Source organism: Tauraco erythrolophus, chromosome 9 (assembly GCF_009769465.1).
Source record: "Tauraco erythrolophus isolate bTauEry1 chromosome 9, bTauEry1.pri, whole genome shotgun sequence".
In the NCBI taxonomy this organism is placed as follows: domain Eukaryota; kingdom Metazoa; phylum Chordata; class Aves; order Musophagiformes; family Musophagidae; genus Tauraco; species Tauraco erythrolophus.
Genome location: NC_141473.1, coordinates 13,429,780 through 13,457,360, shown reverse-complemented (window position 1 = coordinate 13,457,360; position 27,581 = coordinate 13,429,780). Strand labels below are relative to the sequence as shown.

The following is a 27,581-nucleotide window of genomic DNA, read 5'->3' as shown; positions in this document are numbered from 1 at the left end:
AGCTGAGCCAAAGCTGTTCTGCTCCACCTATGGGTCACATATCTTCAAATGTTCAGGCTTGCATTGCTAAAATTAGGCAGCCAATATTTTTTTTTTTTTAAATAGCTGTTTTCATATTAGGCAATTTGGTGGTAGGAGGTTAGCAGGTTTGAGTATTGAGCTGAATGATTACAGAAGTTGAAATGGCTAATTGTAAATGCCCGCTTTCGGAAAAACGAACCATTACCTATGCAAGCTTTCAGTTTCTTCATCTCTAGAATAGAGATAATATTTCCTAGTATGGCCCCTGGGACTTGGTTCGTTTGAATGGATTAACACGAGACAAAAGCTTCAGATTCTTTGGATGGGAAAGTGCTATGGAAATACGGTATATTATTGTGATATCCTTTGAGATGTTTCTGTGAAGCCAGTGGTGACTGTCATGATAATAAAGAAAGCCTTAGAGAAGCTAACGAAATAATGATCCTACTTCCTTTCTAGCTATTTTTTGAAAGGGCAAATGCAATGAGTGATAATGGTTTAATGAGAAAGAGTCATTAGGGCATCCAGCCTGCATCTTTAGAAGTGCAAAGCATTTTGGGAGATCTGAAAATTACTCGGAGAACAAAACCAAAGTAGCTCTGTCAGAATATTAAACTGTTATTTGTATTCTCTTTGAATGCTGATTGAAACCAGTGATCTCTTTCCCTGGCTGGTGGCTGGTACATGTGTAGTCACGAATGGGGCTTGTTCGGAGCTTCAGTGCTGTTGGAAGGGTGAGATCAAGGAATTACCTCAGTGCTTGCCATCTGTGTGTTACCCTCTGCTTAGAGCTTAGTGTTACTTGAGGATTCCTGACCTGTTGAATTTGCATGTATAGGAGGCCTCATGTAGTGGAATTAATTGGTCTGGATTATTCAGTTTTATTAATTGGGCTGCTTCAATTTCAAGCTTAGCTGGAGGGGGAAAGCTGCTAGGTTTTTGTGTGGTATTGATACCTAGCAAGATAAGAGCTTCAGATTCTTTGGATGGGAAAGTGCTATGGAAATACAGTACATTTATTGTAATATCCTTTGAGATGTCTCTGAAGCCCGGTGAGTATCATTACCATGCACTATGTTCGCCCCATCTGAGGGGAACAGAGGGTTCGATATGCCGGGTAGACCCTCCTCTCGGGGAAGTCTGATGCCTCCTTGGCGCCTGGGTTAAGGATGTCATAGTTGTGGATGCCCTATCCCTGGAAGTTCCATAGCTGTGGAATCCCCATCCCAAGGCCATGTTGGATGAGGCTTTAAGCAGCCTGATCTAGTGGAAGGTGTCCCTGCCCATGGCAGAGGGGTTGGAACTAGATGATCTTTGAGGTCCCTTCCAACCCAAACTGTTCTATGATTCTGTCTTCAAAGAAGGAAGGTTAGTTCAACTCATTTAAGGAAAGAAGCAGTTTGCAAAACATTTAGGAATTGTGCTTGAAAGGTGGAGGGAAGCAAATGTGTTGGAGCCACATTAGTAATAAAACAAGCTTTTGACTTCATGGATCCTACTACTTGGAAGCCTGAAAACAGCCATCTGGTTTTGTGGCACAGCCCTTTTGGTGTCATTCTGAACTCCAACAGCAGCAAGGAAAGCAGTGGAGTTGGGGCAGGTTCTGGCATCGCTCAGTTTGTGCAGCCACTTGAGCGGGAGCCTTGAGCCACTGGGCGCAGTGCTGTGATGTTGTTTGCTGTGATGCCAGGAGGGTAACTTGGGCCATTTCTCTGCCAGGCAGACAAGGAGCAGGGGATTGGTCTTGGCCAGAACCACAAAGCACTGCAGATGCTGGAGGCTCGCTGAACTTAGAAAAATCAGAAAATGACTGGAGCTAGTTACTGGGAAAGGCACTGAATTGCTACATGTTCTCTAATCATCTGTTTAGTAAAAGCATGATTAGAGAGGAGGGCAGGGGCCATGAACTCTCATCTTAATAAAAACATAGGTATGTCTAGGTGGGCTTTTCGTGAGGGTCTTTCCTTGTGAACCTGATAAGGATTGTGTTTGCTCTGTCCATATGATAGAAGCTGTCTAAGGTCAGGAGCCAGGCTCTACCCACTGTTTGAATGGGGTGGGTGGGCTTTTCATGCAGGCTGTGATAGTCCTCCTAAAGAAAACTGGTGCTGACTGCTCTTCAGGTGTGGGATCCTGTGGTAGGTAGCTGTTGATTTGCTCTAGTAGGAAAAACCTTGTTTGCTAGGAAAAGCAGAGTACTAAAACAGCAGAGAAACAAGCAGGGCAAAATGAGGTTCCAAACATGCCCACAAATGAGGAGGAGGAAGCTACAGAAAACCCTCTGTGACGAAGCAGCCCTTTTCCCCAGTCACGAATGGGTAATGCCACCCCCAGATCATCTGTTCCTCCGGGTGGGATTTGCTAGTGTAGGGGCCTGAATCTGTCTCTGTAACTCAGAAAAATTAAATGCCTGGCACAGAGTAGGACGGGGGTGACTGAGGACTCAAGATGCCAGTTTAGGTACGTTTTTATCTAGACATGAGTTCAGCTGTTACAATTCTGAGCCACATTTGGATCCCCATCTCGAAGTCAAAAATCAGCCTACTTAAATAAAATTGTTGTTGATGGGTTTAATTTGGATTCTTCTGTTGGATTTGTCTGAAAAGAGAATTTGTGCTAAGCGTGCTGCTGAGATCAGAGTCCTCTCATGTAGATATCATTTGCAATCCCATAGTGGCACATGAGAGCAGAGCTTGCCCCCAAAGTCAGTCTTTACGGGCCGCACCACAGCCCCCAGGTGCATAGGATCAAGTGATGCAGAGACAGACCCTGCCCCAAAGGACTCAAGTTTTCTTCTCTTTTCTGCTGGCCACCCCAAATGAAACACAAAAGCTCAAGTTTTAAGGGAAATAACACTCAAACTGTAACTTTGGGCATCTGTTCACACAGTCGTTTCCTTCCCCTGAGCTCTAATAACCACGTAAACTCTTTTTGTCTCCTCTTTTGTCCTCCAGGTCTACAGACTATGGCACTACCTATGAAAAGCTAAATGACAAAGTAGGCCTGAAGACTGTGCTGAGCTACCTTTATGTCAGTCCCACTAACAAGAGGAAGGTAAGGAAGAGCCATCGAGCTGGTAGCTATAGAAACAAAATTACGGCATTCTGTTTGTTCTGAGAGGAATTATGATCCTAAAGTGAAATCCATTGGTAATTCACAAGAGCTTGAATTTACCATCCAAGTTGCGCTGTGCAATTCCATGGAATCCTGTAGAATTATGCCTGTTTTTGTGATAGGGATGGAGTCCTTAATCTTTTGCTGAATGTGTTAAAGAAATACAAGGGTTGCTTTTATTTGCTTCTGACTGTTACACCTTTAAAGAAGCTGAACTTGCACAAATGTTTCTGGAACTCTTGCTTACACTGGCTTTGGCTAGTACACCTCTCCCTGCCTTCTCTGTCTCATTATTAGAAATACTGGGTAAAAGGCATTTGTTTCTGCGTTTGACTCTTTTCCCCTTCATGCTTTCCCTAGCTAGAAGTTGGAGGTAAAGATGTAAACGACATTTTCATTGGTTACATCATGTAAGGGGGCTGAAAACAGAATATGCCTGAGAGAGAGTGGGCGGGAGACCTAAGATTTGATTTGAATGTGTAGGAGAGAAGATGAGGTCATAGCTTTCAAACCCCCTGCTCACGCTTCCCACGTGATGCAATTAGGGCTGCAGCTGGCTCACACAGCGCAGCCCAGGAGTTACTGCTCAGTGCCTTTTTGGTTTAAAATTATTGCCTGTGTTGATTCAAGGGAGGTGGTGGGACAAAGACGCTTTCAGCTACCCACGGAAATCAGCGTGGGAGGGCTGCAGCACGTAGCTAATTGCTGGCAGTGGAGTTGTGTTTGGATGGGGTGCAGCCCATTCGACTTGACTTCCAAACAGCCCATCTCCTGTCTCCATCAATAGGTTTCCAACTAGTATTTTGCAACTCGTACTGTTCTTATTGCTGCTATTGTGTTTTCCGTCACTGGTCAGTCTACAGAGGTTTCAGGATTGATGTTGATTTCAGTGTATGCAACCTTAAGGCAGTCATAGCTCTGATTACTATTGCCAACAATATGTGTGTGTTTGGATGTATAGAGGAGAGGAAGAATGCAGTGGGCAGAGGTCAGCTTATATTTTTTCTGACGCAGAAGTTGAATTATTGTGACAACTACCTTGACTTCTTTTTTTTTTCTGAGTAAAATGGAATGAAGTTGTTTTGTAATGAGCTCTCCGGGCCTTCACACTCCTCCCATGTCCAATATGGTGGGCACCGAAGAGTTAATTCTTCATTCTGTTTCCAGAGCAACTCTACCCACCTCAAAACAGAGGCAATATGCTCAGTTACAATTCCTACGTCATTGATGTAAAGTCTCCCTCACAAATTGGAGTACTAGGATATGTGATTATCTTCTAGCAATTTCTCAAGCTATTGAGCTTTACAGATTAGCAGTCTTTTCTTTTCTCTCCTGTTTTTGTTATTAATAACACCTACTTGTCATTATATAGTGGCATGCAGACCTATCTTTACCTGCTGTTTTCTTGTTTCAGATGAAAATTGTTTTAAATTTGTTTAGGGTCTTATGTCTTAAGGAAATGATTTCTGGCCCTATCTGTCTGTCTTCCCTCTTCTCCTCCCTTCTGAGAAATCTTTTGAAATGGAGAAACGAGCTGCAAGGAAAACCCATAAGACACCGGTTTCAGTGCTGGCTGCTATGGGAACAACTTGTTTTCATTCTTTCTACCTCTGCTAAATATATGGGCACTATTGCTGTGCATGGTTAAACAGCTGGTTTGTCTGATCCGGGAGCTGACTCTGCTTTGTTGACTGTCAAAGCAATTCCAAACATCCATGCAGCATTTGAAAAATGCCTGGAGAAGGTGTCACTGGATTGGAGCATCTGCGATTTGTCAAATTCAGTGGTATCAGGTTTATTCTCCACTCATGCCTTAGAGATTCATGAGGTTGTGCAAAATGCACTTGGGTTGTACTCTTCTCCAAGTCTCTCTGGATGAATATTGTTACAGTGGCCTGCAGAATAAATGCCATGGTTTTACTAAGCTCCTTAGGACAACCACCAGTAATGAATCAATTGCGTTCCAGCAGAGAAAGTCCACTTCCCTTGTGTTTCACCTCTAGCAGCACAAGTGCTGGCTAGTTGAACACGACATAGTGATCTCTTGTGAGCCTCAAAGCTAGGTCTTTGTTTGAGGCAATAAACAGGGAGGGAGGTACCAGAAATAACACATGCAGACCCTTTCCAGGCAAGTTATTTTCTCCTGAGGCACTAGCTCCTGGGTAGTGATCAGACTGTGTGCCTCAGCTCCTGTCGATTTTTGATGGGTTTGCACACTGTTGCTAGCCCTGTCCGCTCATTAGCGCTTAGAGGATTAGCAGTTACTTGGAGGAGGGGAAAAGCTTTCCATACATTCGTTCCTAATTGATTTACTAGTGAGAAGGATAATTACCTCTCAGCTACCCTGCAGAACTACAGTGGGAATTACCTGTCAGATTTCTTTGAAAACCCAAAATGCCTCTCTTCAGCTGTTAAATAGGAATTATGTATTCAGCCAAATGCCAGTTATATAAACATCATTTACCTGAATTGTGGCATGACCCTAGGCTCAATTATGAGACAAGAGGATTTAAATGTTGGCTTTTTTTCCTTCTTCTTTTAAAATAAAAGCTTTTTGGTCTTAATTTCTTTTTTTGAACATTTTTGGTGGGAATATGTGATTTTTTTGACAGCTGCTTCTGTATTTCTCTGCTCACTGCTGTGCCATGTCATGGTGGAACACTGATTTCTCGGTACCAGCATCTCTGCTTATTGCAATATGGGGGATCACATGTGGCCAGAGTTGAGATGCAGAGGCTGAGCAGCTGGGTGAGGCATAGGTACAACCCACAGTCTGGGAGTCTGTCATTCCTCTTCTCTCTTGGTCCCAGGAAAGCCACACCTGATGTGTGTCTTACCCTCCTGAATTATGGCACTCCAACACCCTTTTCTTACAAAGTGGACTCCTTTCTGGATCGAATATTGAGCTTATTGTAGGAATGATTTGGAGAAATTCTGGAACATGTGTTACAAGTGGAGGGCAAACTTGGTGACCTAATGGCTCTTTAGGTCTTAAAATATTTAGTTCTCTTTGGGTTTTATTCTGCCCCCATCACAGTTAATGTCTTAGCATCTGCTATGTAACATTGATGACAAAAGCAAGTCCCCAGTTAGCTTCATGTATCACTGGCCTTCCTTTTTTAAGCTAAAAACTTATGTTTCAGTTTGGGTTATATATTTAGTCAATTTTATTAATTTCATGTTCTTTTTAGGCTTCCTTCTAAGCTGCTTCTGTGTTTGTCTCCCATCCCTAACTGGTAAGCCCCAGCAGGGTGTTGAATATTACCTCTGTCTGTATTTGATGTCCTGCAGAGCATTGAAATGTCTTTCCTGACACAGCAGACTGACAAATGCTGGAGCAGCCTGGAAACAGCTGGTCCCTCAGTCCTGCCCTTTGCTGCTCAGTGAAACACGTCAGTCACTAGTGCCTATCAGTGGGCGAAATCACCATAAAGAGATCTTTTCTTTGTGCCTGAAGAGGAAGAAGGCAGCTCAGAGGGCAAGAGGTGAAGAAACACAATCTCTGTGGTTATCATGGTGATAAATCCAGGACAGCCTTGGTTCTCCCTGGGCACCTCTTGGCTATACTGGTATTTGGCACTTAGAGGCAGATTTAGTCTATGGGTGTTCCTTGGTTTTGTAAGTTGCCACTGGGAGATACCGACTCTCCACATGCAAGGTGTTAAGAAAGGCACAGAGCTTCGTAGCCAAGACTAAGCTGAGGTGGCTTTGGCTGTGACCCCACATGGTGCTTGGCAGAGGCAGGGCTGGGTCCCAGGACACCTGCTCCCAGCTGCTGACCCAGCCTGCTGCTGGCTGGTTTTGGAGCTGAGATAGGGGGTGTTCGTTTCCTAGAAGTCGCAAGAAGATATTTGGAAAACACACTTTGCCGTTGTGTAATTTGTGGTTTGCAGTTATAATTAAATCAATATAGCAACATGCAGATACCAAAGGAAGTTGCCGAGAATGCTGCTTCTCAGCTATGATTCTTCTTGCCTCTCAAGTATCATTGCTAGTGATCAGGGCCAGCATGGTGATCTGAGAGCATCCATCATTTGATATGAGGCCACCTTGGAGCGCCAACATAAGGAAACAATCAAGCAGGCTGCAGCTCATTGTGAACTCGTAGCCTCTGGCTGTACCGGAGCTGAAATGCTTCCTGCCGTGAGCCAGGACTATTTTATCTTCCTGTAGAGCAGTCATACTGCTAATTCCCTTCTCCGAAGAGCTAACAAGCTCAGGGTTTCACAACGCTTTGCAACTGTGCATACAGCCTCCACTGCTGGGAGCCGAAAGTGCCAGACTTGTATCTGCTCTCTTGCAGATGCTTGGACTGTTTCTTCTTTCATTTGCACACTAGGGACTTGTATTTGGATCAGGGAAATCTAAATTGTGTTCTCATTAATACTATGAAATTCCAGGTGATCATTAGACCTAGCAGTCAGGCAAGTCCTGGGAGCTATGGCTTTCTTAAGAGTCACTGTTTTGAGCCCTGGTGAGAAGCCAAGCGCCTGCAATTTTGACACTTCTGCCACCATGAAGATGCTCTAATAGGCAGAGCGTATTCCAGGGCACATCTTCCTCTTCAGTGCTTCTGCCCACCTGGTTGGTTGCCTGAGAGACCACATGACAAGCATCTGCTTTGCCCAGTTAACACATAGGTTGCAACAAGCCTGATAATTCTGTGGTGACCTTCAGAAAGGAGAGACTTTCATATTTGTTTAGCAGCAGCACCCCTTCTTCACAGATGAATGAGATTTAAGGGCAGATGGCTGAGTGCTCTGGAAAGCTGAGGCTTGCAAAATGCATGGCTTTGGCTTTTCTACCCTGTAGCCTCTTGTCTGTCTTTAGGGATATGATAAAAGGCTGCTTACTCTCTGCTGGGCAGAGATCTCGGTTCCCTGCTGACCTTTAATTTAATGCTGTTTTTTGGGCGTTAGTTACATTTTACTAGAGGCAGATTTTCACAGCACTCTGGGAATTAGAATTGTTTGTTCCTTCTGAAGCACTAAGGGAAAGTCTCTTCTATTTTAATAAGAACATTTCTCCTGACTTTTTAAATTCCCATTTTCTTTCTATCCCATTTTTTTTTTCCTTCTTGGTTGTTGAAAACTTTCTGTTAGAAAATTGGATGATTTCCACAAAAAAAAAGCCTATGATTCTTTGACTAACTCCCTGCACTTCAAAGTGGCGCTGTTTAGAGCTGAAGTGCTGTGAGTCCCTATTTTCTAACATGGATTAGTCTGCTGGGTAATATTCACTATCCCAAGAGCATTTGCATTCCTCTTGGTTGTCAATAACAGGATTCATTTTAGAATTGATGCCTCATAGAGGGATGCAAAGTCCTTCCAAAGGATGCAGAAAGAAGACGAGAACGGAAGTCCTCTATGTCTGAAGCACTGCTCCTTTCAGGCACTAAGGTGCCATTTTGATACTCAAGGAATTGTTGTTGAATCGTAGATTTCATGTATTACTTTTTCCGTTAAATGTTGTGTGAAGAGTGAATATTTTTCGTGAAGGCGTTGTTTAGTTGAGAACCCAGTTTTCACTATGAAACTTTTATCTCTACCCTTGGGATTCCTGTGGAGGTTGAGAGGATGGAGTTAAAAAGCATTTACAAGAAAAAGAAGAGAGGAAAAAGGAAGACAATAACAACTCTGTCAAAATCAAACCAAAAAGCACTTGCCTGTATATAGTATTGCGCAGATGATATGTGGATAAACAGGAGGTCCTGATCGCATTTAAGATTTGAGGTGCCAGTTCTGATGTCTTAAAAATACTTTCCTTCATGAATTTGTTTTGCAATTCAATTGGATACAGTTGTCTTTAGCTTCTCTCCTGCATTGTTACCATCATTGTTGCAGATGATAACTTGAAGAATTAAAAGGTCTGTAGTCTTTTATGCTTACTCTCTGCACAGGAATATCACTTGAGTGCAGTGGCTGAAATGAGGATTCTCTTCATTTTTCCCTCATACCAGAACTGAAGCATTAGAAAGTTTACTTATAGGTAGACCTTCCAGCTAAGGTATTTGAACAGTAGTTGCAAACAGCATAAAGCAGAAATAAAGTTATGGTGCTCAGTTAAAGAGCTTTGAGAAAATCCTTTTGCAGACCGGTTTCCCTGTTGTCATAAAGTCAAAAGGGAGGGGCAGTCCAAATCACTGAAGCTATAAAAGCTGAAGGCGTGTGGGCACCTCTCATGACATACCTAGTCATGTCTCTGAATTTGGCCCATCAGAATGAGAAATGTTTAGAGGTATTTGGAGAGTCAGAAGCTCTGAAAGCTAAATCTAATTAGATTTGTTTGTTTCTGTGCAGCTTCTTGGGGATGAAACGTGGCGACTGTTTATGAGCTGGCAGAGAGCAATGCTGCGTTGCAGTTCAGCTTAATGAAGGAAGAAGTTAATTGTGACTGTAATATTGAAATTGCAGAGGAGTGCATCTACCCGGCTGGAAACTAGCTAGCACATTGAGAGTGACACCTCCTGTTACAGGAGTTGGAGACCCTAAATGAGGGCAAGTTGCTCTGACCTTTTTATTTCTTGCTCACTTGGAGAGTAACTGAGAGCAAACCCGGTCCTGGCCTCATGTGTCTCCAAAGGGAGTTCCTCAGCTGTGATTAGAGCCTCAGGGCAGAACCATGGTCCAAACTGATTTTGTGTTTGGCTTTATTTCTTTGTCTATTTGATCCCAAAGGGAATTCCTCAACATTTTGTTTTCTTCTTACTCATCAAATGTGTGATAGGCTGGTGAAGCAGAGGTTCCAGCATGCACCTGATGCTTGCTACCCCAGCCTGAACTGAGCTACCATCCTTTGCCACAGCTCCCATTAGTCATCTGCTGCCTTTCCCAAGACTGCATCCCAAGTTATCTGTGAGGGACTGAGTTCTGGAGTATCCTAAAGCTATTTGGCAGATGGAAGATTTCTTTGGACCCTTTTTCCTTATTATGCTGACACTGTGATAAACAGCGTGTGCTGCAAACTGGCACTTGCTGATGGGCTCTCAGAGAACATATTTATAAGACAAAGGCAATGGGGCTAAGTTAGAGCCACAGGGCAGGAGTGATAGAACTAGTTGTTTCTACTGCCTTTTATCCCTAATCTTTTCCTTCAGCCCAATGAAATACAATTACTAACTAGCTCTTGGTTTTGCAGCTGCCATTAACAGGGTCTAATTACCTGAGCTGCAAATGCAGTTGTAACCATCCCTTCGTACACCCCTTCACTGGACCTGTTGAGCTGCATGTGATGTTCCTGTGCTCTGAGCACTCCAAAACCATGCCACTCAGTCCAGAGCCTATGTGGCAGAACCTGCCTACTGCTGTACAGGAGAGGCTGTAGCTCTAAAACATAGCATCTGGATTAGCTGAGCTCAGATTTGTGAGTTGTACACGTGACTGCGATCTGGTTAACGTGGCAGTGTGTTCCATCTCATAAATACACTTTGGGGACAGTCACTGTCCGTCTCCAGAACTGACAATTTAAATAGGAGAATAAAGGTGGAAAAGAAGTAATATTTTTCTTCACTTCCTGATGAAGCAAAGACGATTTCCTCAAGGTCACCCACAATATCCATGGCGGAATCAGAGGATATGTGACATGACGTGTTTTATCTACAAGGTGCAGTCTGGTGAGCTGTTATGCATGGGATTCTCTCTACTTGTCCAATTAATTCAGCTTCAATTAGTCACCTGAGAAAAGAGAATTTTTGTAAATATTTGCAGAACCATGACCTGAAACTCTGTGAAAGAGATCTCTTGAGTTACAGATGTGTCATAATATTTGGAGAGAGGATTTCAGGAATTTCTCCTTTTGAAGAGGTTTTTATTGTCTTTTTTGAATTCAGAAAAGTCACGTTTTCTCTGTAGGTTTCTCTGACCTTTCCTATGTAAGAAATAGTTTCCCAATGCTGGATGACTCAGTTTATTAGTGTTTTAAACATAGTTCAAGATCAATGAACGGAAGATGTTCAGATGTACAGACAAAATATGAGTTTTATTAGAATACTCTTAAAATATAGGGTCTTTTCAGTGTGCCCAAATAGGTTGGATTGATGTTTAAAAAATAATAATAATTATTACTACTATATTTGAGCACTGTGCCTCCTTGTGGATTTTTGTAATCAAGGGGCTCCTGTGATAAGGTACTCTGCCCTGCTGCAGCCTGGGACTGTGGAGCCTGGCGTGTCCAATACTCTGCTGGGACCTGACCTGACCTGCAGGCTCCTGTGCTTAACAAACAGATAGTAGTTTGTTATTTTGCAGATTTTAATTTCACTACTTCTGACTTGACATAAATCATAGAGATAAATAAAGGTCATATAGCATCCACTGTCTGGGATGTGACCATTTGTCAGCACAGAATTGAGAGCCAAGCTTATGAGAGATCCTCAATGGAAGTTTTCCCCTTTCTCAAACAGGGACAACCTGATGGTTGCACTCCAGGGAAGGCTGTCTCTCAGTACATATGAACACACTTGAGATTTCTCGGGGCTCTTTCAGTTAATTCTCTGAAAAAGCAGAAGCATTAAAAAAAACAACCAAACAAAAAACCCTAAACCCCAGTGAACCTCACCCACTGCTCATCAGCTGTTTCTAAAAACCAATGCAATTGAGATAATTAACAAAATGCTCACATATGGCATTATTTAATGGGGGTGGAGGAGAGAGGGTTAGAAGAGAGATGGGTAACTGTTTCTGTTTATACCTGTCTTAAAGATACTACATTGAAAGCTATCCTTTCAGCATTCATGAGAAAAAAAGTTCATATACATACCAAAATTAAGGTTGCCTGTGTGTGCCTTTATGCATCTGCATTTCATGTCTTTGTACTTATACATTCCAAGAACTTTCACTTGCATTTTTCATAAGTTTCTGAACTCATTTAATACATGTTTTGTTAGTGCTGAGGTAAGTGTTGAAAGTGAATGGAAGCCTGATGCAGGATTTAATTAATAAAGATAGGAAATAAAATGAGGGATGTCTAAGTTGGCTGTATGAAAAGTGTTTTGTTAAATAATTGTCATTTTAGTCTTCGCAGATGTTGCGAGTCTGGTTGATAAAAGTAAGCATGTAAACAAAAGATGTATAAGTAAACAGAAAAAAGCAGTCAGACACCCGCTATGTCATTTATCCACCAAGGACTGGAATTGTGATCCTGAAATCTCTGCTTAGATGCTGTCTGGGGCTTTGGCAAAAAAATAGTGGTTTGAATGAAAGCAGACACAGATTTTAGGGGAAAGCAAATCAGAATTCCAACCCTTTGAGCTTTACTTGTTTGCCATGCACACTTCCCTGAGGTTGCTTTGTGTGCAAGAACTGAGTGGGTGAGCAGTGTTTGTCTGGTACTGTTTGTGATGGTAAGTGTAGGTAGCTGCCACTTTAAACATACAATTCCCAGCCCCATCATTCTAAAAACCCTAAGATTGGTTGAGGAGGATATCACTGCACTTCGTTGTCTGCTGGAGTGGCTGGAGAGTCAGATCATGAGGGGGAAAGATGGGAGAAACCCAAGCCAATATGTCAGCTTTTTTTTTTATAGGATTTGCAAATAATGTTTGGAGAGAAAGGGCCAGTTATCAGGTAAGACTCAGCTTGGTAGGATACTAGTGCACGTCTGTGCCCGGGCTGCCATGTCTGTCTTCCTAAAAGTCAGCCCACCTCTCCTGTTGCTCTCTCTGCCTGCTTCACTTTGTATTGCTAGAGTCAGAGCCCTACAGAGCCTTAGGCATGGTACGAGGTTGTAAAGAGAAGAGATGGGGTAAAACTGGACAGGTCACATCCATGTTCAGACATGGACTTCCCAGAGGTGGTTGTCAGTATTTAATAAAGAGGTAGATTGCTCTAATTTAGCCAGCAAGTGTTAAAGGACAGATCAGAAGTTATCATATCCTCTAAAATAGAGCTGCAATTTTGTCACTAAGCATGGCCATTGCTTTTATGAAGTGGGCAGAGCGGACCTGTGTGAGCTTTTAGAGTGCCCTGCCTTGGTTACAGGGACAAAGAGGGACTGTCAGGATGCATCACCTTCTAAGGGGCTGCCTGTACTTAGCACCCAGCCTGTCAGCAGCCTGGACACAGCTGCGGATCCTGATGTAGGGCAGGTTTATGAGACTTCCTTCCTTTCTCCACCCTCCCTACCTCTCTATGAAACATGGCCATCTTCTTTACTGCTGCAGCTCCAATAATATATTAATTTATGAAGTATGAAAAATGAGGTAGTTTTGAATTAACGAGGAGGGGAATGGTGCTTCACAGACAGCAGGATAATCCATCAATAATAACGAGTCAGCATGTCCTGTTATTAAAAAGGAGGAAAAATAATAGAATGGGTGGAGAGCAGCTCTTGGAAAAGGGGCAGGTGGGTCTTTTTGAAGACTGCGTGTGCTCTGACCTTGATCTTCAGTAGTAAGAGCTGGTTCATCAGGACACAGTTATTTTTCTTTGAGGAAAATCCTCCCCCTTGCCAAGCCCAAGCCCACGAATCTGTGGCAAAATGCCTTTTTATTTAATTCTTTTCCAAAGTGGAGAATAGAGAAATTCAGCATTATTCATTGAGGGAATTCTCATCTTTAATATAATAGATTAGCAGAATCTGCAGGGTATGTACTGGCCACTGTCTCAGTTTCTGCCCTATATGCACATCTGCCTCTCATAGTGTAAATGCAGTAACTCTAATTTCAGCTCTGCAGTGATCAATTCTGTGTAAAATACTTTAACCCAAGCAGCACTGTGAATCCTGGAAGCCCTTGTGTGGCTGTCTTAGGAGCAATTTTTCTTTGCCATGGAGCTTGGCTGAGCTAGATCTTAGAGAAATATTTCAGTATGTCTCAGAGTGCTTGAGACTTCTTTTTGTGTTAGCCAGAGTTCATCACCCTTGACCTTACCTGTCCTAAAATGCCTTTTTTTTTCATTGTGTAGACGGATGTTGCTGGACTCTGAAAGTATTGATAGAGATTTTTCTAAGTGCTACACAAATGCGGTAAAAACAAACTCAGGCTGCAGTTTTCTCATAAATCTGGGGAATCAATGCTTATCCCAGTCCATGTGTGTCTGAGGAGAGATTGACGCTGCCTTTTGCAGTGGACCCTGCATTATTTTAATTCTGTGTTGCAACAAATCAAGTTGTCCCTTTTCTGACAAAAAAAACTTATCTGACATCTTTTACCTCACTTGGAGCCATTCGATGTCAGACCAACCTGATCCTTAAAAATGACTGCAAGAAAGCAACAAAACTTATGAAGCAGCTGTTCTCGGAGGCGTGAGTGGCAATGGAGTGGAGGCAATGAGCATAGTGCTCAGGACCTGGAAATGGGTGGAAAGTTGAAGTCAGCTTGGCAATTTTCTGACTTCTGCCAATTGATTCCTAAACCAAAGTGTCAGGGTTGTGCTTCAGCTAAAACCTTTGTCCCCTCTTCCAATTCACTTTCCTCTTACACTAGTTCTTCAAGATACTGCAGTGATCGGGGCTCATGTATGTGCATGGAAGGATATGGAAAGGAAAGTATGTTATTTTCCCAAGGCTGTGAGGTATGAGTGACCTTATGGGAATAAGACGTAGTTGCTGTGGTTCATAGTCACTGGGGAAGTCACTCACCTTCTCGGTGTGTAGTTGCAGACAAGGCTGCTACCATAAGCCTGCAAGGACTGTATCATTGGGAGCTAATTTTGTAAATGTAATGGAAAAAGTCAAAGCCAGTGAGCTGATAGTTGTGAATCCTGTTCCTAGGTCCTGAATTTTTCCATATATTAGGATCTCTGGCACCTGAGTGAGCATGTGGAGCTTGCAAGCACAGTGGATAACTTAGAGCTGACAGCTATGCCATTTTGCTTTGTAACTTTAACCTTTTAAGTTTTGGAGGCCTCAGCCTTCCATCCAGAAAATGGATAGACTTTCTCCTGCCTCCTCAGCTTCCTCCAATAGAGGAGTGTTAGGAAGAGACGTACATTAGGGACAGTGAGGGACATGAGTAATAGGTGCCAGGTAAGTAAATTGAGATAGATCATTAGCATCTGGATGTGAACATTGATAAAGCTGACTGTTGCCTATGTTCTCTCTGCAATTTGACTAAAAAGCAGAAAAATAAAGTGTGTAAGCAGAGGAGAAGCAATGAGGCATTTAAAATTGTATTCAGGTTTAATGGCCTCAAGGGAGATACATAATACAATTTTTATTTTTCTAAAGAGTAATGAAACACTCTGCTGTCCTCAAATGAAATAGACTGCTCTACACGGGCTGCAGAAGTTTACCCCCATGAGTAACTATCCATGCACATCTCTTTGTTTTCTGTAATGGGGCAACTACTGTGAGTAAACTTATTCCCACATGTGAAGTGTTCTCCCAAGTGAGACCTATAATCAGAATAGTGTTTTTATATAAATGGTGTTCTCAGTTCCAGCAGCTGTGGTGCATGCAGCCTCTCCTTCCTGATAACATTATTTTCTGTAACTATTTCTGCTTACACGGTAAGTTACCATAATGGTGAAAATTACTTTGTAGTTCTATGGAGAATAGCACAACCATGCATTTACTCAAATAACATATAATTATAACAGTGAACACTGCCTTTCTCTTTTTGTGCACACAGTTTGGGATCAGAGCTGTTCTATGTCGGTAAAAAAAGTTGGTGACCACAAAACAATGTGTCAGACGTTACAACAGTTAGGGATTTCCTGTACAGAATTGAGATGAGTAAAAAGGCATCATGCAGAACTGTGCTATGCAGAAATATCAGACTCCAGAGCAAAGCATAACACAGATCAGAAGCTTTGCGTTTCTCTTCTGCTGATTTGCTGTCTGTTTTTCCTGTGGAAGCATTGGTTGTTGCGGAAGATCACCAGCTGGGGTTCCTTCTACTTCTGGTCCAGGCCCAGTCATAGAAATGCTGGTCAAAAAAAGTAACTGGGTAAGTACAAAACCAGCCATAAGTGGTGATGGTTGTAACCCATTTGGCAGTTCGCAGAGGGGAACTATGCATGAACATGCTGTGATATGTAAAAGCCTTTGGCAAAATAGCTGAACAGTGTGTGGCAGCGAAGTGACTTCAGGAACATGGGATTACTGTGGCCCAGGACTTTGCTTTGATGATGTGTGCGGAGCTGGAGAATGTGCAGCTGTAACAAGAGTATAATGGGATGGAGTAACCTTGGGTAAGCTCTGCCTTGCTGTGACAATGAAAAGGTTTTACAATCAAGCATGTGGCTGTTGCCAATCAGTCACTCTTTGCCAGGTCAAACATGCTTTTTGGATGGCTTCCATCCCCACTGGCACCTGAAATTTAACAAGCAAATGCTTGCTGTGCCTTGTAATTAAAAGTGAAAAGTACATGTGTCCAGTGCCAAAAAGACAAGAGAAAGCGGGAAGACATGTTGTTCTGACCTGCTTAGCAGTAAAACAAAGATGAGACGTTCTGCTTTGTCAGGTCTAGTACAATGGCTTATTCCGCTCCTGTGCATGCAAATTGGATCCAGCCTGGGATTTGGCATTGTGGGCAGGTTAGGATGGCAACCTTAGAGTATCAGATTTCTTTTCCTGGCTCTGATTTTGCTTGAGCCTTACAGCCATGATATATTTTCATTTCCCACCTGCTAAGGAGGATGACAGAGTGGTTTTCCTTGAGGGCCTCTTGCTCTGTATCCAGCTTAGCCTTGATTTGCACCTGATCCTCAGGGCATCCTGCAAGGTGCATCTGTGCTCTTGTGCAGCTGCTGGAGGTGGTAATTAAATGAAGTGCTCTGTCTATAGGGGACAGGGTGTGTGAGCTTGGAATTCTGTAAAGTGTCCTGTTTTGGTATGGCAGTTTATGGCACATAAGGCTGCAATGCTAAAAGCCTGTTTTAATTTTGTACAAATCTGAACGATTAATTGTAATCGGGATATAATTGGATATGAGAAACAATAGAGGTTGGAAAGATTAACCAGGGTTATTCACTGTAAACAAGCATGGTGGGCTGATAAGCATCTCCTTAGAGAAGGCAAGGGGTGCTGGTCCTCATTTGACATGCTTTTACTAATCTCTCTTCTCAGAGTTAATCATGTAAGATCTCTCTTCTATGGATTTTCAGACAGGGGAACCATAGATAATAATTCTTTTACCACCAAACATCTCTGTCTCAGAGTGTGCCCAAAGTCTTTCTGGCATCTCCATCCTTTTTAATCTTTGTGAGAGGCAAATGAAAGAATTACTGAGATGCTATAATCTTAAATGTGTGCTCTTCCCTGACTGAGCCAACTGTATGTAGCACATGCCGGGATATATGTTCTGATTGCATGTTTAGTGTCTAAGTGTAATACTAATGTGGATTATTCATCCTCATAGGCCAAACTTATGCTCCCTTGAGCTATATGGTTCAGTTCCAAGTTCTGTTGAGACAAGGCACATTTTGGGTTGGTTGTAGCTAAACCTCTTATTTTTATTTGTGACAACACCAGGATTATGCTGAGGGGATTTTCAAGTTAACAGTGAACCTGGAGTGCTTGATCTTGATGGGCAGGATGTGCTGTTTGGACAGAAGATTTATTCTTGCATCATTTCTGATTGGCAAAATGGTCTTGATATTTATACAGAATATTGTTGTGATACAACTTGACAAAACTTATGGGGAAACTTGCTCTCTATTTTGAAGATAGGCTGTCTAAATATATATAACAAGCAGACAGAAGAATAATTACATATTGCATTTAAGAAGAGGATTTCATATTCATGAAAATGAGCAAGCACAGCAGTGATGTCCTTTTTTTTGTGTTGCAGCATCACCAGAAGACCCTGTTGTTTTAGGCTTTAAAAAGAAAAAAAAATTCATTGTATAGCTTATTACTTTGTAGTTTGTGATGGTCCTCTTCTTTCATGTACCCTCTACAAAAGACAAAATGTTCTACAAAGACATAGGACCTGCATGTCACCTGAACAGCATGATGTGCTCTGATCATTCTCTCTCAATGCTGGAAAGATGAGAAACTCACAGATGGGGTGTCCCTGACGTTAGTGTCAGAGATCTATGCAGGCTTTTCAGACCAACTTATTGGAGTAGAGAGCTGTATTCTCCGGCACAGCTGGAGGAGTCTATGGAGAAGATCTTTTACAGGTGTTGGATGCATACAGAGCTGTTTATATCCGGAAAGTTCAGTGACAGGCAATGGGATTCTGCAGAGTAGAAGTTGGTTTGTAATTATAGAGAAGTCCTGATGGGAAGGAAGTCCTGGAGAGAGGTTAGCATGAAGTGCCTGAAAGGTCTTGAGAGTGCTCTTTGGTCACAGTACATATAATGCAGACCCAATGCAAAAATCTCAGGAAACCCTATTTCATTGCTCAGTTTCTATGGGTGTCTGACTCATTTTTCATTATCCAATAATAAATACAGTAGCGAAAGTCACCTTTAACACTCAAAGATTGCTTGGATTTTATGAGATTGTATTGAAGTGAGTGCCAAGGTATAAAAGCCTTATGGTTGAGGTACTTTTACAACACATGCTTCATAAACCCTTATAAAGTGAGTGCTGTGCACTTCATCCTTTAAGATTACAGCATTATGGTTCTGAGAGATGGTGATCTGGTGCTATATTCATTAATTAAATCTGTTATTAATGTTAAATTTTGGGCAATAAGAAGTGAAGTTACATTAAGTTGAAACGGGGTAGGTCCAGACAATTTATCTCTTATGAAAGCTCACTGCACCTTTACTACTTGACTGATGCCCACAGGTTATCCTGAACATTAAGGAAGTATTTGAGCCATGGGAAGCAAGGAGGAGCCCTAAATCTGGGGTATTCTGTAACACAAGGGATTGCAATGAGTGTTTTCCTTTTGGGATGCAAAGTTAGTAATTATGTGGAAGCTGTTACCCTCTTCATGTCTTGTTTGGCTTCCCAGAGAGCAGATGTCCCTCTCTTCACAGCTGCTGATCACTAAGCAATGGGGTGGATTGCTTTACTTGAATGTAAATAATTAGGAATTCTCTCTAGAGCAGATTTTATCACTGCCATCTCCCAGTTTTTCCTGTCTGACTAAAATGCTGGTCTTGATGTCTAGAAAGCAGAGGCTGGCTTCCTTTTCCCCTGGTTATTGCAGGAGTCAGTATATCTACAGGGCAGCGAGCAGGTATCTATCCATTTCTGAGCATCTTCTGTGAAAGTTTGTGTAAAGTCACGGTGTGCTTTCCAAGCTCGTGCAAATCACACAGATGTTTTTAGCTTAACGCTGATTTATATGGGTATTACCTTTGCTGGTAAGGAGACAGTTACTTGTGACACCAGTATGTTTTTGTCTCAGGGGTTTGTGCTGATTTAATTAAACTGAAGTTTTTTAAGTGAACTGACACCTGATGAGGAAAGAATAAAAAAGGATGAGATTTTCTTTGCGATGAGTTGCATCTGTCCTCCATGGGATTGGCATAGAAGGGCTTCAGGCATACTGTGCAGCTGTGTTCTAAGAGATTAAGATAGTGTATATACTTCTGAGGACATCCTTTAGCCAGCAGGGCAAGTAAATTGCAGAAATGATGTAGGAGAGAGGAAGAACGGGAGGGGAATGAATAACCAAATATTTGCCAGTGAGAAATTTCAGATGGTCGAACATTTAATCTAAAATGCTTCAGCAGTAAAAAAAATTACTTTTCTCATAAGAGATTTCAAATTATTCATATTGAACATACTTGTGATGAACTGAAGTTTTGAAGGAAGAAAAATATTTTTGTATCTTTAAGCCTTTACATGTAATTTGATTTTTTTTTTTAATTTCAAAAGGAGGAAAGGACATAATAAGTCCAAACAAAGCAAAAATCCTCTGTTTGCATTGACATTTCAGCATAAATGGTTGAAACTTTTTGCTTTTTAAACTCAAAACCAATATGGAACTTTGTTGGGAAGTAGGCTTAGCTCCAGAGGTCTTGTGGGACAGTCCTTTAAGTGTTTTAAATCAAAATGGGAAAGCAAAAGAAAACCCAAACTTTTTGATTTTTTAGATCAGATTTGTTTATTCCTGTTGTTTATGTAGATGTAGCCTGTCTTTAGGAAGGACTTAAAGTGCTTCAGAGTTGAGGTTCTAGTGGGAAGAGGCCATAAAAAAAAAAAAAAATCAAAACCGAAAAAGCCTTTTCACGTAAGCTGAACACATTCGGTATGGAAATCACTATGAAGTTGTAAACCTTAAGCTTCTGTTTTTGCAGCAGTGTTTGTGGCAGAACTACCTTTTCAATTGCAGAAGAGGACAATGCGGTGCTACAGAGCAAATTGCTAATACTTTGCTAAGGAGCTGGGTTTCTTTTGTAGCTGTGGAGTCTTGGCTGATTTGTAGGTGTGTTTTTTTTTTTTAAAAGTTGATTTCTTTTTAGAATAGCACTTTATATAGGCGAATGAGAATGTGACTGGGACCTGTGAAAAGCGCATTAAAACGAAGAGGAAAATCAGAAGGCAGTACACAATGGTTTAATGCTATCTACTTATTTCTGGGAACAAAAGACATTTATTTTGAACCTGTCTCCTTTATTCATTTACTGGGATGCTTCCTGCTAACGTAGCTCAGTGGTACTAGTGCTACAGATATTGTGCCTATAAAACTTCTCTGTGCTGATTTTAAGAGAGGCACTTTGGTAATTTACAGTGAAAATTTATGTTGACTGAGAAAAATAAAAGGATTCAATGAAAACTAATATAAATAAAAATGCCTTTTACGTGGCATGTTTTTTCTTTTCTTTTTTTTTTTTTTTTTTTGGTCCAGAAGTTGTTTGTTAAAAGATTCAGCTGTGTACAAAACAGATCTCTCTTGTGTTGGGATAACAAGAGAGTCAGGGAGCAAGTGCGATCATAAAGCTTTTGAATCTGATGCTATGGATACAGGTAATATCGTGGGGACAGAGGTGGTGGTGGTGTTCTTGTTCCTTGGGTGCAGAAGAGGAAGGGTATTGGTGATGTGCCAAGCAGGCCTGCTAACGTGAGGGCAGAGCCATGATGGGTACTGAGAGAAGAACTGAGTGGCAAGCTATAGAAAGCCAACCGTATCCTGCACTGCATCAAAAGAAGTGTGGCCAGCAGTCGAGGGAGGGGATTCTGCCCCTCTACTCTGCTCTCGTGAGACCTCACCTGAAATACTGTGTTCAGCTCTGGTGCCCTCAACATAAGAAGGACATGAACATGTTGGAACAAGTCCAGGGGAGGGCCACAAGATGATCCAAGGGCTGGAGCACCTCTCTTATGAAGACAGGCTGAGAGAGTTGTGGTTGTTCAGCCTGGACAAGAGAAGGCTTCAGGGAGACTTTCTAGCAGCCTTCTAGTACTTAAAGGGTGCCTACAGGAAAGCTGGAGAGGGACTTTTTACAAAGGCGTGTAGTGACAGGACAAGGAGTAATGGCTTTAAACTGAAAGAGGGGAGATTTAGATCAGATATAAGGAAGACATTTTTCACTCAGAGGGTGGTGAGGCACTGGACCAAGTTGCCCAGAGAAGTTGTGGATGCCCCATCCCTGGAAGTGTTCAAGGCCAGGTTGGATGAGGCTTTGAGCAACCTGATCTAGTGGAAGGTGTCCCTGCCTGCGGCAGGGGGGTTAGAACTAGATGATCTTTAAGGCCCCTTCCAACCCAAACCATTCTGTGGTGCTGTAGGGGAGTCTTTGGCATAACTGCAGTAGGCAGATTCAGGCAGATATGAGCTCAGGCTACCTGTAGGTTCCAGCCAGTAAAGTCTGGGTATGTTGCAGTGTTGTGCCCATGAGAAGTGTGCTAGTTCGTTACCGATGTGGTTCAATATTCTACATCACAGTTGTCTTTGTGCCTGACTAGCTGGGAGTAGAGGAAGAGGAGTGTGCTGCCGTCTTGACTCATCCACCTGCACATAGCCCGTGTGAAACCAGTACTGAGGAAGGTGTTTGCATAAACCCAGTGACACACCCGGAATTTTATTCAGGGTAGTAGGAACTCAGATTCTTAGTTACAAATCCTACCTTAGTTTTTGTTGTATTAGCCCCATCAGGAGGCATGCTGTTTCAGTGGATTTGTGCAGTGATATGGTGTGGCTTTCCTTCCTCCCCACTTCAGCATTTGTTCAGAGCTTCTTTAAGGATCCTACATGCTCTCCAACAAATGTGAGTGACCCATAGGTATTTCTGTGGTTTGTGTATTAAATACATCAGGGCAGGTATAGGTATGACACCTCCCCTTCTTGTTCTTTCTGCTTTGCAGCCCGTGCTTCTCATTTCCTGGGATAAATCCCCTTGAAGTGTTAAGAGCTCGTTGTGTTTCCTGATCACAAGCTGAAGATCTCAGTCGATACATCGTAGTAGATGTTCTCGCAAGGTGGCCTCTCTGAATCATCTCCTTTCTATGTGCTTCACCGGCTGGTGTCTGGTGTTCTGCTGAACTGGAGTTCATTCAGAACAAATCTGTACATGTCATCATTGCTCCCAAAGTTCCTGCTTTAAAGGAGATACACTACATACCAGACAGCTCTCTTCCTCTGCATTCATCTCCTAAGGAGCTACCTGAAGTTCAGTCTGATTTTCAGCCTGATTTGTATTGTCTGGTGTTTGCCATTCATTGTCCACTGAATTTTGGAGGTCAGGCTATAGCCCCTAGAGGAAAAGCTAGGTAGTATAAACCACCTCATCTCAAGCATTTTTTTCAAGGACTTACCCTTAGCATTAAGCAATCCTGCCTCTCCTTCCCCTTTCCAGTTAAACTAGAGAAGACAGCAACTGCAAATAGTATTTTATATATATATGTGTGTGTGTATATATTCTAGACTATAGCAAGGTGAAATGCAATTTCCTTTTTAATAAAGGCTGCCATTTAATTTAATATTATAGAAAATGATTAGATCTTAAAAACCTATAAATTACATTTGACAACTCTCTAGTGCTCCTTTGCTATTCCTTATGGCAATTATAAATGGCAACATAGGGTGCTGGCAGAAATGCTTATTCTGACTGGAGTTTGTTTATTGGCTCCTAATGAAAAGCAATTAATCTAAATCGCTACTGGGGTGAATCCTTCTCCCTGGCCCCATAATGAGAAGTGGTGGTTTGAGGCCTTTGACAAATGCCCTGCTATTTCCCCTGCCAAAAGTTGTCCCCTCCCCCCACAGCTTCCAGCAGAACAAAGACAAGCAATAAAAAAACCAAAGCCCAGAGTCTCCCACTCTTCTTTTCCTGCTTGCCACATAGCAAAACTTTGGACCAGTCCTAGCTGCATGACTGGTGATGGCCTTCTGTTTTTCACTCTGAGCCTCCTGTTTCTTCCATCCTGCTTTATGTAGGATCAGCATTGCCTGGGAGGATGGGTGACAAACAGATGTTGGGTGTGTTGTCTGTTTGAAGAATGGGGGGTTGATATCAGAACTGGGTGAAGGGGGGTGGGCAACTAATGTGATGGCGCTTACGACAAGATATGACTGTTGTTAGACTCATCCAGCTTTCTCTCTAGCTGTTAATTTTCCTAGTTTGATGGTTTTATTATTTGATCTTGCAACCAGTGTTACGCTTCCAGAGGAACAATTTGCCTGGCTTTGTGAACCATCTGGTGAAACATCACCTTTTCCATCTCATCTGACCCACTTCCTGAACTCTCCACCCAAGCGTTGCAGATGGTGTGCGAAAGGGCAGAGTGGATGTTTCACGTTTGCACCACGTCAGGTCTATGCAACTGTTAACTGTCTTGTGCTCCTTATCCGAGGGCAGAACTCTAACAGTGACCTTTTAATATAGAGCATTATTATCTTTGTAACCTTCTGCAACATCAGGCAGAAAACCTTTTTATTCCTGAAGTATCCTTCTTTTTAAATGTAAGATCTCTCTGGAATATCTTGTCATATTGTCAATCTTACATCCTTCTTTCACTCTGCAGATGCAAAAGATTTTTACTAAAGTATGTTACGGTTCTCTGTCTGGCACTGGCAATATGCTTTAGATGAACAGGGGCATACTTGAGGGACAAAATGTCTTTGAAGCCTAAGTCACCAGTGACAGAAAAAAATATCTTGAAATAACGGAGAAACCTTTCTTGTTTGGAGCAAAGCAAAATGCCTATTTCGATCTGATTAGAAAGAAGAAATGTACCAAAGCTTCCTTCTAGGTAGTGGCCATTGGGACCTTTTGTCAAGACTAATTCCCAGGGAGTCAGTTGCCTGTGGGGGTTTCCCATTTCCAGTGCTGTGCACCAGAGCACAATGCAATTGAGCTTTTTCAGGACGTGTGGTGTGACTTTCCACGGGAACAGGTGGAGATTGCTTTATGAGGCTGGTAAGAGGTATATGTGAAGGATGTTGAAGCAGCTCTGAGCTCAAGCTGGATTCATACAGGTGGCTTCGCTCTTGGACAACGTTCGGTTCTAGTTTTAAAAACCCTTTTCATTTCTTAATGGAAAGGATCAGAAACCATTTATGTTATGTTCACTTTCCCTTGGTGACTTCATGGAGTTAATGAGGTGCTGAAGATTAAACATCGCTGAAGTTTTTTGCTTGATCAGGGCCTAACATACCAGAGGTCTTGCCATTCCTTGTAACTGATTTTTGCTGTCAAAATTAATGTGTTTCCCTGTTGTAGTCTTGAAGTTGGAGTTCTGTGAAGGTTGATAAGAAAAGTGAACATGGACATGCAAGTGTAACAAAACTGCAATGGATCTCAGCTAGCTGTTCATTCTACAGCTAGCTAAAAAAGGCAGTTCCTGCATCCGTTTTCCTGCTGAAAGGCAGTTTCTATATTTGTTTCAGCTACTGTATCAATAACCTGCTGTGTTTAGCACAGCTCTAATTTATTTCCCACTGTTTGCCTTTATTTTATGGTACTGGCATTTGCTTTAATGTGATGTCGTTTTCTCCAGATGTTAATAAGATGGTGTTAATGTTTCCACAACATTTTTCTTGATAACGTTTATGTAGAGCATGCCATCTGATAATGTGGAATCAACCCATTTTAAAATATTGGTAATAATTTTCTAATTAAAATTAGAGGCTGAGAAGTGTTTTCCTCCCTGTACAAATTGAGGTCATACACTTTCCTGTGCTTGGGGAAAATTATGTGTTCACTGAGTGAATGAACATCTCCTACTGTATAAATTGGAAACATGATATATGAGATCGTATATCAATGTTTGCGCACATGCACACGGACTGTTTTCAGATGCCAGCAGCTGATCCAGGTAGGCATTCTGTGTTTCCAGGGAGGTGATGCTCTCATTTGTAGCTCTGCAAACTGCCAAATAATGAGCCTTAAAACTCAGGTGTGCCCTGTTGTGTACTTTTGGAGAGAGTATTTCGCATTTGGGAAGAGAGGTGATAGACTGGAAAGGGACCAGGAAAGCCTGGTGTGACTGTCTGAAGTTGCAATACTCAATCAAAATCAGCTTCGATATCAATATAGCTTTTTTCATTCTTGCTTGCTTTCTGAATTTGTCAGGATAAAATAAAATGGAAAAAAAGGAATCACTGAATGAGTCTGTGAATGAATCACCAAATAAAATGGAAGTGAAACACTAAAAAAATCCCCTATTTGGGAAATCCTGTGGGCTGTTTACACTGTTGAGCAATGTTCTGAATACATCTAATAGGTATCAGTGCTGTATGACTTCACTTTTGAATGATGTTCAGTTTCACTTTTCCATTAACACTGTTTTCCCTTTGTTTTTCTATTTAGATTATGCTTCTTAGTGACCCAGAGATTGAGAGCAGCATCCTTATCAGCTCTGATGAAGGGGCTACCTACCAGAAGTACCGTCTGAACTTCTATATCCAGAGCTTGCTCTTCCACCCCAAGCAGGAGGAGTGGATCTTGGCCTACAGTCTGGATCAAAAGGTGAGCAATTGATTTAGTGTTTCAATGATTCTTGAGTCAGATCTTGAAGGGGATAATGTCTAGAACTGCGAGCTTACAGTGATGGTGAAGAAATTGTGGTGTGCTTTGCTGCTCCGACCTTGCAAGTTTAGATGTGCTCAAAACCCACCCAGTGACTCCAAAGCAAGCTTGCTAAAGGGAGTGGAATTATACAATGATCATGACAGGTATGGAAACTTTAGTAGTGGTGATGGTACAAATGATGAAAAGAATCTGAGATTTGACATGACATAGGGAGTTTCCTAAAAATCTGTTGATTTGTAGGCCTTGTTGGTCGCTGAGCTGTCTTTGAGACTCGAGCACTCAGGCTGAGTTGGGCCATAAGAGCTGGCTGTTGTGCATGATGGGGTTCTCTTTCTGCTTGCAAACTGGACTTGGTTGTCTGGAAATCAATGAGCAGCAACAGATGACAAACTCCTCTGTGTCACTTTTTAAGTCACTTTACAGTCCCTTCTGTTAGTGAGACAACTCTTAAGTCTGTTACTTTGTCCTTAGCAAGCCTGCTCTTACACAGCACTCATCTGTCTTGAAAAACGCTGAGCAGCGCAGGTGCAATGTGACTTGTTAAGTGCTACGGCTATAGAGCGTGTGCTTCAGTTCTGGAACAGCAGTCCTCTCCGCAGCCCAAAGCTGAGACATAGACTGGATGTTCAAGTTACAAATTTTAGAAAGCTTAAAACTTGCCAAGCTTTTATCTTTTCTCTCTTCTGGTTCTGTCATCCATAGGCTCTGGAAAGCAAAAACATGCTGAATAGCCACTTTAAGTTTTTCACATTAACTTACCAGGTGTGTACGTGCGTTTTGGGTGGGATCATCAATTCCTACAGTTATTTTTGAAGTTTTTTAAACTAGTCAGTCTCACATCCCAGCTATAAGGACAACATACCCAAAATATTGTGCCTCTTGTATTTGACAGAATTTCCTTTGAAAGGCCAGTGCAAGTCTTTACCCAAGTAGTTACTGAGAGTATAATGAAATAATCTACTACTGCTGTACTTCTCAAAGTAACCTTTCCCTCCGCTCGTTAACAAAATGCTATGGCAGGCACCAGGTGGTTTGCTGCTATGCTGCTGCTGCTTGAGTGACATTTGCAAGGACAAAGCTGTTGTAAATACACTCTGTTCATAGTATCAAGTCCTTACTGTGTGAAGGAGTTAGTCAAACGTCAGATAATTTCGTGCACTCAGATGTTCAGTGTAACAAAGATTTCAAAGTAGGCTAGAAAGACCAATCTATGTATTTGATGCCACTTTTAAACTGGAGGTAAAGATTTTAAATGGTACTGGTGTTTGTACAAAGAGAACCCTGAAAGAAACAGATGTCTGATGAAGCACTCATGGGTATGAGAAGCCACATATGACATGCCGAGTATGCATTTGCGAAGACATCCAGCCGTAGTGAGTGCAGAGCATCTGCTCTTGGGTTGAAACATTATACTTCTCTTTGAAGTGCTTTGTAGTCTTTCCAGTGGATAACATGTCATAAAAAGAGAAATCAAAACACAAAGTATGCAAGGTGAGATTGTGATTATACTCCCCTTGTCCAGTACAGCAGGAGTGGCTCAGGAGCGTTTTTGCTTCTGGTCCTTCAAAATAACGGATCTGAGTGCCCACCTCAGCTGTTCTGTTCTGCTCAGAAGAGAGACAAGAG

The 27,581-nt window shown here is 42.0% G+C and overlaps 1 protein-coding gene across 1 annotated transcript in view; it reads left to right on the top strand.

Moving 5' to 3' along the window:
- The window catches only part of SORCS3 (sortilin related VPS10 domain containing receptor 3), a 309,066-nt gene that overhangs the window by 142,845 nt on the left and 138,640 nt on the right, over positions 1 to 27,581 (top strand). Inside the window, 2 exon segments of the mRNA XM_086616318.1 lie at positions 2,976 to 3,075; positions 25,734 to 25,892. Coding sequence (XP_086472444.1) covers positions 2,976 to 3,075; positions 25,734 to 25,892 — 259 coding nt within the window.